Raw genomic sequence first — 11,306 nt, 5'->3', positions numbered from 1 at the left:
ACTCGCCGCACTCCGAGGCTCTTGACCCAGGAGAGAGCCACCACGTGTGCCACAGCAACTTGGCATGCGGAGTGGCGAAGACTGTATCGCCCTTGAAGGGGAGGGGTGCCACTATTGCTGCGCTGATCCGTTGCGCGCGGTGGCAAGCCCTTCCCCCGTGCCTATAAAAAGTGCGTCCCAGCTATGGAACGGCTCAAAGCGAAGCCAAGGAAGAGGCTGTTAAGGCGGGCGGTGCCGCAGAGGCGCGATGGTGGTGCATTCCATCAGCGCCCAGCACCGACGAGTGCACTGCCATCCCGCCCTTGCCGCATCACCCCACCGAGCCCACTCCGAGGGGCGTCGCAGAGACACGATAGTAGTGCATGCCATCCGCGCTCCGTGCCGACGGGTGCACTGCCGCCGTCTCCTTGCCACGTCTCCTCTAGTGAGCGGCTCCAGGGCGAGGGCTGCCGCGGAGGCACTGTGGTGGTGCATTCCATCGGCGCCCGGCACCGACGGATGCACTACAGCAGTGCCCCTGCCGCATCCCTCCAGAGGGTATCTTTGCAAGGAGCGAGGGTTGCTACGGAGACACTATGGCGGTGCATGCCATCCTCGCTCAGCGCCGACGGGTGCACTGCCATAGTGTCCCTGCCGCACCCCTCCAGAGGCGAGGGTTGTCGCGAGGACGCTGTGATGGCGCTGGTGCCGGCGTTCGCCGTTCGCTCCGGCCCACCACAGTGTCCCTGCTGCATCCCTTAGGCAGTTTTTCCCCCAAGCAATGAGGGCTGCTGCGGGAACGCCGTGGCATCCTCGCCATCCGCGCTCGCTTATGGCGGCGAGGAAGCCACGACGTCCCCGCCGCACCCCTCGGGACAGGTTCCCCGGAAGCAAAGGTTTCTTTTCAAAGGCAAGGGTTGTTGTGGAGGCGCGGTGGGAGCATTGTCGTCGGCGCCTCCACAACACCCCTCCAGCGGACTCTCTCAAGGGAAACGTGCCAGGCGCACATCACCGGCAAACGTTCCGAGCAAACTGAACGAGAAGCTAAGTGCTTGAACCTGAACGATAAAATCCTTAAGAACTAAACATAACTGAACGCTGCCTCGCCAAGGGTGCCCCCGGAACCTGCGTGTGGCCAGGGTGTTAGAAGGACGCTTGCGGGGGGAGTGCGCTCCCCGTGCTGCTTCCGGGTCCGTCTCGGGAGGGCATGGCTTGGAGTAGTTACCCCGCAAGTGGAGTGGGTCGCCGCTACTACTTGACCCCAGGTCGGCACGGCGGGTCCGTCCCGGGTCCCTGGTCAGGTCAAGAGTGAGGCATGCGAGTCCCCGGCAACACAAAGCACAACACACAAAGGCTAAGGGATCCACCCCGCGAGGCAGCCCCGGGAACAAGAAGCAAGCATTAAGCAGAACTGAAAAGCTTAATTAAGTAGTGAATGATTACATGAACTAATGGAAATGTAATTGTTCAAACGGCTCCAAGCGCCACACTTGCAGGGCAAAAACAAAGGAAGATAAACAGGAAAGAGCCGTACCTGTTGCCGGCACCACCTCCGTTGGAGGGTGGCCGCCGGCAGGTGCGATGGCGGCGTCACTACCCCAGTGACGGCGGGGTCGGCAGCGCTGCCAGCGTCCGCGCGCGCCTTCTTGCTCGGCGCGGCGGGCAGGGAATCGTCCCTCCCCCCCTTGCGGGCGCTCGCCGGCGAATCGGCCCTCGGGGGATTGCGCCGGAGCGCGAAGCCCCGGAAGACCCCTCGAGCGGGCGGGGCCGTGGGGTGCCGCGGCCCGGGGCACCGTGGGAACTGACGACGAGGCTGCCGCGGCATCGAGACTGCCCCCGGTGTGGCTGCCGCAGCAGCCCCTGCGGCTGCTGTTGAGGTAGCCACCGTCGGGTCGCTGGCGGGGTGGCCACCGCAGGGGCTCCGGCAACCGCCACGGGTGTGGGCGCCGCCGAAGTGCCGGCGGACGCCCTTAGGGCGGCTGCCACCGCGGAGCTGGGAGCCGCCGTAGCTGCCGTGGAAGTAGCCACGGCCGCTGCGTGTGCCCTTGATCTTCGCGCGATCAGGGGCACGGCGGGCTTGCCCGCCTCGTCGTCCGACGACCGCAGGGAAGGCTAGCTGACCTCCAACTCGCCCCCGCTCTCCTCAAGCACCTGCTTCTCGCGAGGTGCCGGTGGGAGAGCGCGTGGGGTCCGAGTGGGGTTGTCATCCATTAATCCCCACTCGTTGCAGGGCAGGAAGGCGGCGACGATGTCGTTAAGCCCCGCAACACCGGCATGGAGGGAGGTGACTCCCGGTGGGAACCCCGTTGCGGGGATGTCCTTGCTGGAGATCCCCCTCACCCACACCTGGAGAGACTCCCGGTCCACGCCTTCGCGGTGGAGGCGTGTCCTGTCCCCGGAGCCCGTGTACATCCACGCAGGCTGGGAGCGCAGTTGGAGCGGCGCCACGCACCGGGTGAGGAAGGTGCGGGCCACGTCCACATCGGTGAGCTCTGCCAGCCGCAAAGCCTTGATCTTCTCCACGATGGGGAGGAGATCGACATCGCGGTGGTACCGGTCCCGCCAGCCGCTGTGGGGTTGCGGCAGCTCGGTGGGGGAGAGGATGAACTCCTCGGGGTCTTGTACCCGGACCTATCACCAGTCGCCCCACCACTCCTTCTCGATCTCCTCCCCGACCGGATGATGAACTCGGACTTCACCCGATCGCGAGTGCGGAACACCACCCCCGACGACATCGCTTTCGCGTTATCGATGAGGGGGTAGAAGTAGTGTCGGAACAATGCCACCGATGGCATCACCCCGTTGAACGCTTCGCAGAGGAATTGGAAGGTGGAGAGGAGGAAGAGCGATGTGGGGTGAAGCTGCGCCACCCGCAGATGGTACGATTCCGTCAGCGCGTGGAGGAACAGGGAGAACGGCGGCACCAGCCCGCAGAGGAGGAAGCGCCCGAACACCCGGAAGTCGTTGTCCTGGTGGTCGGCGCTTGCGGGGAAGATCCGGGTCTCCCCATGTTCGTTGAACCTGGAGGCTACGGCGTGCCGGATCTTGGCCAGCGCTTCGTCGTTGTAGCCGGGCTGGTAGAAGGCTAGCGTGGCTCTCATCGCCCGCTTCTTCTGATCCTTGTCGGTGGCAGCCTTGGCGGCCACCTCGCTCTTGCTGGCCGCCACTTTCTTCAGGGTCTTCCCCTCGTTTTCCTTCCTGGTGGTGGGGGGCGCCATGGGGAACGGAGGCGGAAGTTGGCAAGAACTCTTGGGTGCAAGATGCGAAGGAGTGTGAAGACGAAAGCTGGGAAGCAAAGTGTTTTCCCCTTGGAACAGCAGTAAAAACTTTATAGCACTCGGCCGTTTGGTAACGGCCGGTTCCGCACCCTACGGGCGCGCTGGGATAATTGCCAATCAAAGAGATAATGCGAAGAGTGGCCTTAACTTCTTTGTCTAAGGGGGAAGTTACGACAGAAATCACGCGCCCGCTACTCCATCCGTAACGGCGTGGTACTTGGGGCGGCGAAGGGACGTGGGCCCGAGGCAAGTTGGGGCCCACGCATCGGTTGGGGCGTAGCCCGGCAACCGACCTGTGAAAAGCTCGTCCGAGAACGGGTGTTGCCGGCCCACGCTCGGTGGGTACTGTCACACCAGTGGCACCCAGGGTACCACCGTTGCACGACGCGTGGGCCTCCTCACCGAGTTCCCGGGAGGATCTCACCCCGGGCGGCAGCTACAAGTAGCCCGGCAAACTACCAGCCTTGAAGGGCTAGCGGGGCTTCGGGGAATATTCCCGCCGGACACCTCCCAGGAAGTCACTTGCCGAGAGGAGGGGTTCACGGGCGCAGGCTCCCACCGCGAGGGTGGGGCCGAGCGGGCAGAGCAGCGACGCCACGTGGGCGGGCGTTGGGTGCCCAGTCTGCAGTCTCGCCAGGGCGAGGAGTGGGCCGCACGGCGCACTCAATAAGCCGACAGGAGTGGCGTTATCCGTCTTGTCGGACAAACAGTGGCTGTCCAGTCCTATTCTCTTAGGCCCTGGACCCCTAGCAGCGAGGTTGGTGCTCATGCATGCATGCCAGCGCACCGAGGAGGAGTTGCTCGAGCTCCTTGCTCGCAACTTGTAAACCATGCATCGTGGCACCTGTGGTATCCCCTTGGATATAAAAGGAGGACCCCCGCCAACGGTCAAAGGGTTCGGTTCGGTTCGGTCCAGCCAATTCAGTTGGTTCGCTAGATTCTTCCCTTTAGCTCTTTGGTTCGTACGCAGAGCCAACTAGTAGTGCACACAGGCAGTAGCCCGAAGCAGAAAGAAGCTCTTAGCTAAAAAGAGATTACCCCAGGGGCTTCCCCCGGCAACTTGTAATCAACTGTTTTCTCAGTAATACAAGCTCAGACAAGCAGGACGTAGGCTTTTACACCTCCGGGTGGCCCGAACCTGGGTAAAAACATGCGTGCATGTGCTTGCATTGAATCCCACAGGTCACGTACGCCATCGGCCACCTCGGCGGTCGCCGGAGCGATTCCGTCGTCCCTGTCGAACCTAAAAAGGGGGTGTCCGCACGCCCCCGGTGTCAAAGCCCCGTGCTACGACAGCGGCATCCGTCCCCGCGGCGGCCGCCGGTTCCACGGCGGCGACTCCCTCGGTGGCGTCCGCCGGTATCCCAGCGGCGACCTCCCAGCAGGGGAGCGGTCGTCGGCGCCACGGCGGCGACCACTCGCGATGACTACCCCAGCAGCAGTCGCCGGGGCCGCGGCGGCAGCCACACCCGAAGTGGCCGCCGGCACCATGGCGGCTCCTTTGGTGGGCCCGCGGCGCCTCGGGCGGCGACGACCCCACGGGCGCTCACGAACCCGCCTGCGCGGGGGTTTTCTGGGGCTTCGTGCTCCGGCGCAACCCCCCGAAGGCCGACTCGTCGCAGGCGCCGGCAAGAGGGGGAGGGGCGATTCTCCGCCTGCCGCGCCAAGCAAAAAGGCGCGAATGGGCGCCAGCAGCGGCGCCGACCCAGCCGACACGGGAACCAGTGGCGCCGGCAACAGGTACGACACCCTCCCCGCTTCCTTACCTGCTCTCCCATTTGCCAGTTAATCCTGCAGCTGTACCTTGCTTTTCCGCAGGCGACGTTCCGCCCGCAACAGACCCCCTGGCGACACCTGCCGGGACGGAGGAGGAAGGGGAGGCTCCTCCCGCAAGCCTAGTGGCCCCGCAAGGTACTCACCCAGAGCCCCCGCGGCTGCCCTCGGGAACCTCATTTAGCTTCCCGATTCTCACCCTTTCCGCTGCAGTAGGCCCAAGCGTGCCCGCGCCGGAAGCTGGTGCTATGGCGATTGACCTTGACTCCGACGTCGAGGTTGCGGGGATGGCGGAGGAGCCAGAGGCAGCCCCTGCACCAAGCCCTGCTGCGCTGGCGGCAACCACCGCCGCTCCCGGAGCGGTGTCCGACGACGCGCCAGCGGCCACAGATGCCGCCGGCACGGGTTCTTCTGCTACCCGGCAAGAGACGGCCCCTGCCGGGGGTGCGGCAACCCCACCTGCCCCGCAGTCCCCAGGCGCGGGTGAGGGGGAGGTTGCGGAGGAGGAGCAGCAGGATGCTCCGCCGCAAGGTGACGACTCCCTGCCCAGCCAGACGGTGGTGGCGGGGGCTTCGTCGTCGACGGTCGCTACCTTCAGCACCAACCTCGGCACCCTTGCCGGGGTGGCTTGGAATCCCATTAGTTGGGATCCGAGCGTCTTCGACCAGGGGCACCGGTTCCTCGACGCTGTCCAGCAGCTGGCCTTCGTCACCTCCTTCTACCAGGTGAGCGAGCACCATGCGATCGTCAAGAGCCAGCTCGGCGAGGTGCGGCTGGCCATGGAGAAGGAGCGACAGGAGCTCTCCCGGTTGCGGGAGGAGACTCGCCTCGCCCGGGAAGCCCAAGACGAGGCAACGGTGCCGGTCGTCCCCGAGGAGGAGATCTACCGACGGCTGGAGGCTCAGCGCGCCGAGCACCAGGAGGCCCTGAACTCACTAAAGACGGCGCAGGCGGAGGCCGAGAAGGAGCACAAAAAGGCGCTCGCCACGGCCTAAGCCCGCCTCGACGAGAAGAGCGACCTGATCACCAGCTACGCCGGCCAGATCCAGGGCTTGCGCGTCAAGCTGGAGGTGCAGATCAAGGCCACCAAAAGTGCGGTGACCGCGGGAGCCCGGCATGAGACCCCGCTCAAAACCGCCAAGGACAAGGTGGCCCGGCTCGAGACCGAGCGGGCCGCTGTCCGGGAGGAGCTCACCAAGGCCAGCGAGGGCAATGCGGCCAAGGCCGCGGAACTCGCGTCGCAGGTGGGCCGCCTCCGCAAGGCCAAGAAGGCCGCGCTCGACGCCCGGCTCCACCACGGCACGCTGATCGGGCAGCGGCAGCTGGAGACTGAGAAGCTGCTCATGATCGCTCAAGCGCTGCGCGACCTGCTGCCCCGGTTCGAGCTGCAGGCTGCAGAGGTGGATGGCACGGACGTCAGCACATTGATCCCGTTCTTCTCCAATTTGGTGGGGAAGCTTGGGGTGCTCGACGTCTGGATCTCCAAGTTCGGCACCGACGAGGTCGCCAACTGCGCCCGGGAGGTTGCCGGGACGATCCTTCCGAGGGTGCACCTCTGACACCCGGAGTTCCCCTTCGAGACGCTGCTGGACGCCTGGTCAGACAGCAAGGACGAACCCACCCACACTCAGGCAGTGAGTGGGTTTGTCGACGAGGTGGTCGAGCGGATGCAGCGGAAGCCGGACCCCGAGGCGTCCCCGGAGCCCCTGGCGGAGGACGCCTGCAACTAGTCGCCGGAGCCCCCTGCCGGCCCTTGCCGTTTCCTTGTGTTATCTTCTTTTGTTTTTGTTCCCTGCAAGTGTGGCGCTTGGCGCCATTTGAACAATTATTGTCTTATTACTCCATGTAATCGTTTGCTACTTATTAATTCAGCTCTTTAGTTCTGCTTGATCCTTGTTCCTTGTTCCCGGGGTTGCCTCGCGGGGTGGATCCCTTCGCCCTTGTGTGTTGTGCCTTGTGTTGCCGGGGACTCGCGCACCACACACTTAACCGGACCAGGGACCCGGCACGGACCCGCAGTGCCGACCTGGGGCCAAGCAGCAGCGGCGAGGCACTCCGCTTGCGGGATAACTACTCCCAGGCATGCCCCTCCGGGACGGACCCGGAAGCCGCATGGGGAGTGCACTCCCCCCGCAAGCGTCCTTCTAACACCCCGGCCACACACAAGTTTCGGGACCACACTTAGCGAGGCAGCATTCAGTTACGTTTAGTTTTCAGAGAGTCTATCGTTCAGGTTCAAGCACTTAGCTTTTCGTTCGGTCCCGTGCTCGGTATGCTTGCTGGAGGGGTGCGCCTAGAACGCCGCCCTTGAGAGAGCCTGCTTGAGGGATGCGGCAGGAACGCTGCGGCAGGATCACTGCTGGCGACAAGCGCCGATGATGACTCTACCGCCGTGTCTCCGCAGCAACCCTCGCTTTCGGGAGAGCCCTTGCCTTCGGAGGAACCTGTTCCGAGGGGCGCAGTAGGGACACCGTGACATCCTCGCCACCACCGGCAGACGCGGGTGGCGAAGACATCACGGCGTACCCGCGGCAGCCCTCGCTGCTTGGGGAGATACCCTCTGGAGGGACGCGGCAGGGACACTACGGCAGTGCACCCACCGACGCCAAGTGCCGGAGGGACGCACCACCACATTGTCTCCGTGGCAACCCTCGCCCGTAGCCGCTCGCTAGAGGAGGTGTGGGAAGGACACGGCGACGCGCCGGGGCGCTGGTGGGATGCACCCCCACCGTGTCTCTGCGGCACCCCTCAGCGTGGGCTCGGTGGAGGGATGCGACATGGACGCGATGGCAGTGCACCCGCCGGCGACGAGCGCTGGTGGAATGCACCACCATCGTGCCTCTGCAGCACCGCTTGCCTTCGCAGCCTCTTCCTTGGCTTCGCTCTGAGCTGTTCCATGGCCGGGACGCCCCCTTTATAGGCGCAGGGGAGGGGCTTGCCACCGCGCACGTCGAATCACTGCAGCACACGCGGCTCCCCGCCCCTTGAAGTGCGGTACGGTCTTTGCCACTCTGCTTGCCAAGTCGCTGAGGCACACGTGGCGACTTCCTCCTGAATCAGGGGCCTCGAAGTGCGGCGAGTCCCTCGTGATGCGGTCACTCCACACCACAAGGCGCCGCTACTGTGGGCGGTCCACGAGCATTACAGTGCGCAAGATTCCACCTTTACCCTGCACATTAGATTCTTACCAAGCCCGAGATGCTGCAATTTTTTTTCGAAATTCACGAAAACGCAGAGCAGTATGGATAACTCTCTCTCCTGCCTCCCAGCCCCCGGGCACAGAAGGGTCGATGCCAAACTTGGATGTGAGCACTTTTATTTCCCAGACGCAGCGACTGCGTGATGCACGTTGCGGGGAGCCCGGCAACTGCATGCCCCATGCCGAAGGGATCCGGCAACGGGTTAATGTTTTCGAGGCTCCAGCAGCCCCCTGCTCACAACCAAGTATGGAGAGAGACTTCTGTGCACCTAGAGCAGGAGACAGAAGGGGAGGAACATGCAAATAAACGAGGCAATCTTGAAATTCGAGAAAAAGCACTTATCTTTATTCACAGCGACTAGTGGTTTACACACGGGGGTTGCCCGGCTACACTAGTTCGAGAGGTATGCATCGGCGGCATCACCTGTGGGTCGGGCTCTGCCTCTTCACAGGTAGAACTTGCGCAAGTGCTCAATATTCCAGCTATTTTGCACCAGCAAGCCTTCTTCGGTTTCCAGTCGGACAGCCCCCGGCCTGGTCACTTGCACTACCCGGAAGGCGCCCTCCCATTTCGGAGTCAACTTGTTCCTGGCCTTCGTTCCTTGTATCCGGCGCAGGACAAGGTCACCGTTCTCGAGCCCCCGGGGACGGACTCGCCTGTCGTGATAACGACGGAGTCCCTGCTGGTAGCGAGCGGCTCGCACAGCAGCCCGGCATCGAAGCTCTTCGATGAAGTTCAGATCGTCAACCCTTTGCTCGTGTTGGCTGGAGTTGCCGTACGTGCGTACCCGGGGAGATCCGTGCTTGAGCTCGAGGGGTAGCACCGCTTCTGCCCCGTAGACAATGGCGAAAGGAGTCTCGCCCGTTGCCTGACTAGGTGTGGTCCTGATTGACTACAACACGGGCTGGAGCTCCTCGATCCAGTGCTTCCCGTGGCCTTTGAGCTTGTCAAAGATTCTTGTCTTGAGCCCCCACAGCACCTCTGTGTTGGCCCTCTCCGCCTGCTCGTTGCTCCTCGGGTGAGCAACAGACGCGAAGTGAATCTTGGTGCCCATGCCCTCGCAGTAGGCCTGGAACACCGCGCTTGTGAATTGTGTGCCGTTGTTGGTTATGATGCCGTTAGGCACAGCAAACCAGCACACAATGCCCTTGAAAAACTTGATGGCCGCCTGGGCAGTCACCTTCCGAACTGGTTCCACTTCCACCCACTTAGAGAACTTGTCGATGGCCACGAGCAAATACTCGTAGCCGCCAACTGCTCTCGGTAGCTTGCCAACGATATCCAGCCTCCAGACCGCGAACGGCCACGAGGAAGGGATAACTTGCAGGGCCTGCGCCGGCTGGTTGCTCTTCTTCGCATGAAACTAGCACGGCTCACACGTCTTCACCAGCCGCTCCGCGTCGGCCAGGGCCGTAGGCCAGTAGAAACCGTGCCGAAACGCCTTGCCGGCCACAGCCCGGGAGGCCACATGGTGGGAGCATGCGCCTCGGTGTATCTCCTCCAACAATGCGCGCCCTTTGTCTTCGGGCACGCAGAGGAGCTTGACTCCATTCGCACGCCTGCGGTAGAGGTTCCCGTCTACCACGGTGTACATTTTGGCTTGCCGGGCCACTCGTTCCGCGGCAACGTCGTCTTCCGGGAGGGCCTCTCCCTTCAGGTAACGGACGAGTTCCACCGCCCAGGGAGGGGTCTCCATGCCAACGCATGCCGCTATGTCAGCGGCATGGACCTCCGCTGTTGCGGGGTTTCGTTCGGTTGTCGAAGGGGCTTCCCCGGCGACCGGCTTGGGGGCGCCCGAAGGCGCTGCTTGCCTATGGTAGAACACCCCCGCCAGAGGCTTCCAGCGTTCTGCTGCCATCTTGGACAGCTCGTCAGCCGCGAAGTTGTCCTTCCGCTTGACGTGCTCGAATCGCAAACCCTTGAACTTAAGTTCTAGCTTGCGGACTTCTTCCACGTACGGTGCCATCTGTGGGCAATCGTAGTCCTTGTTGACCTAGTTGGTCACGAGCTGGGAGTCCACGCGAACGACCAGGCGCTTGATGTCCAGGGCGATTGCTGCCCGCAACCCGACGAGCAAACCCTCGTACTCTGCCGTGTTGTTAGTGGAGTTTGGGAAATCGAGTTGGATAGGAGACCTCAACTGATCCCCTGTCGGTGACTCAATGACGACCCCAGCTCTGACTCCCTGGAGGCTGAACGCACCGTCGAAGTACAGGATCTAGTGGCCTTCGTCCAGCCTGCCTGGTAGGCTGGTCTCCGGCTCCTCCTCTTCTACACCCGTCGACGTCCACTCCGCGATGAAGTCTGCCAGGGCCGCACTCTTGATCCTCTTGGAGTTGGTGAAGTGCAGATCGAACTCCGACAGCTCCATCCTCCACTCGGCCACCCTCCCGGCGGCTTCTCGGTTGGTGAGGGCTCGCTCAAGGCAGAACCCCGACACCACCGTGACGTGGTGCGCTTGGAAGTAATTGCGCAGCTTGCGGGACGTGAGCAGAATCCCTAGCAGGAGCTTCCACACCTGCGGGTACCTCGTACGGGCGTCGCGCAGCACCGTGCTAAATAAGTACACCGGGTGCTGCACGAGCCGCTTGCGCGGTGCCGACGCTGCCGGCTCGGGGGTGGTCCCTGGGTCCGAGGCGGTTGCCGGGGGCCGTTCAGCCCCCTGCCTCGCAGCCTCAGTCCCCAAAACGTCTTCCTCCCTCTCGGCAACCAGCACTGAGCTGACCACCTAGTCAATCGCCGCTAGGTAGAGTAGCAGCGGCTCGCCCGGCTTAGGGGCGACGAGGACGGCTGGCAATTTCAGGTACTGCTTGAGATCCTGGAACGCCGCCTCGGCCTCGGGGGTCCAATCAATCGGACACTTCTTCTTCATCACCTTGAATAAAGGCAGGGTGCGTTCGCCCAACCTTGAGATGAAGCAGCCCAGCGCGGCAACGCAACCGTTGAGACGCTGGACATCCTTCACCTTGCAGGGAGTCTCCATTTTCTCGATAGCTTCTATCTTCTATGGGTTGGCTTGTATCCCCCTGTGTGAAACCAAGAAACCCAGAAGCTGGCCCGAGTCTACACCGAAGGT

At 63.2% G+C, this 11,306-nt stretch overlaps 1 protein-coding gene across 1 annotated transcript; it reads left to right on the top strand.

Annotated features, from left to right (window-relative positions):
• Positions 1-5,278: 5,278 nt before the first annotated feature.
• Positions 5,279-6,920, top strand: LOC104583293 (cilia- and flagella-associated protein 65-like). The gene is made up of 4 exons (XM_010235145.1): positions 5,279-5,614; positions 5,699-5,797; positions 6,080-6,274; positions 6,903-6,920. Exons 1-4 carry the CDS (start codon positions 5,279-5,281, stop codon positions 6,918-6,920), a joined length of 648 nt encoding a protein of 215 aa, XP_010233447.1.
• The last annotated feature ends 4,386 nt before the right edge of the window (positions 6,921-11,306 follow it).

The sequence above is a fragment of the Brachypodium distachyon genome, chromosome 2 (assembly GCF_000005505.3).
Source record: "Brachypodium distachyon strain Bd21 chromosome 2, Brachypodium_distachyon_v3.0, whole genome shotgun sequence".
NCBI classification, from domain to species: domain Eukaryota; kingdom Viridiplantae; phylum Streptophyta; class Magnoliopsida; order Poales; family Poaceae; genus Brachypodium; species Brachypodium distachyon.
This window is presented reverse-complemented; position numbering and strand designations above follow the sequence as displayed.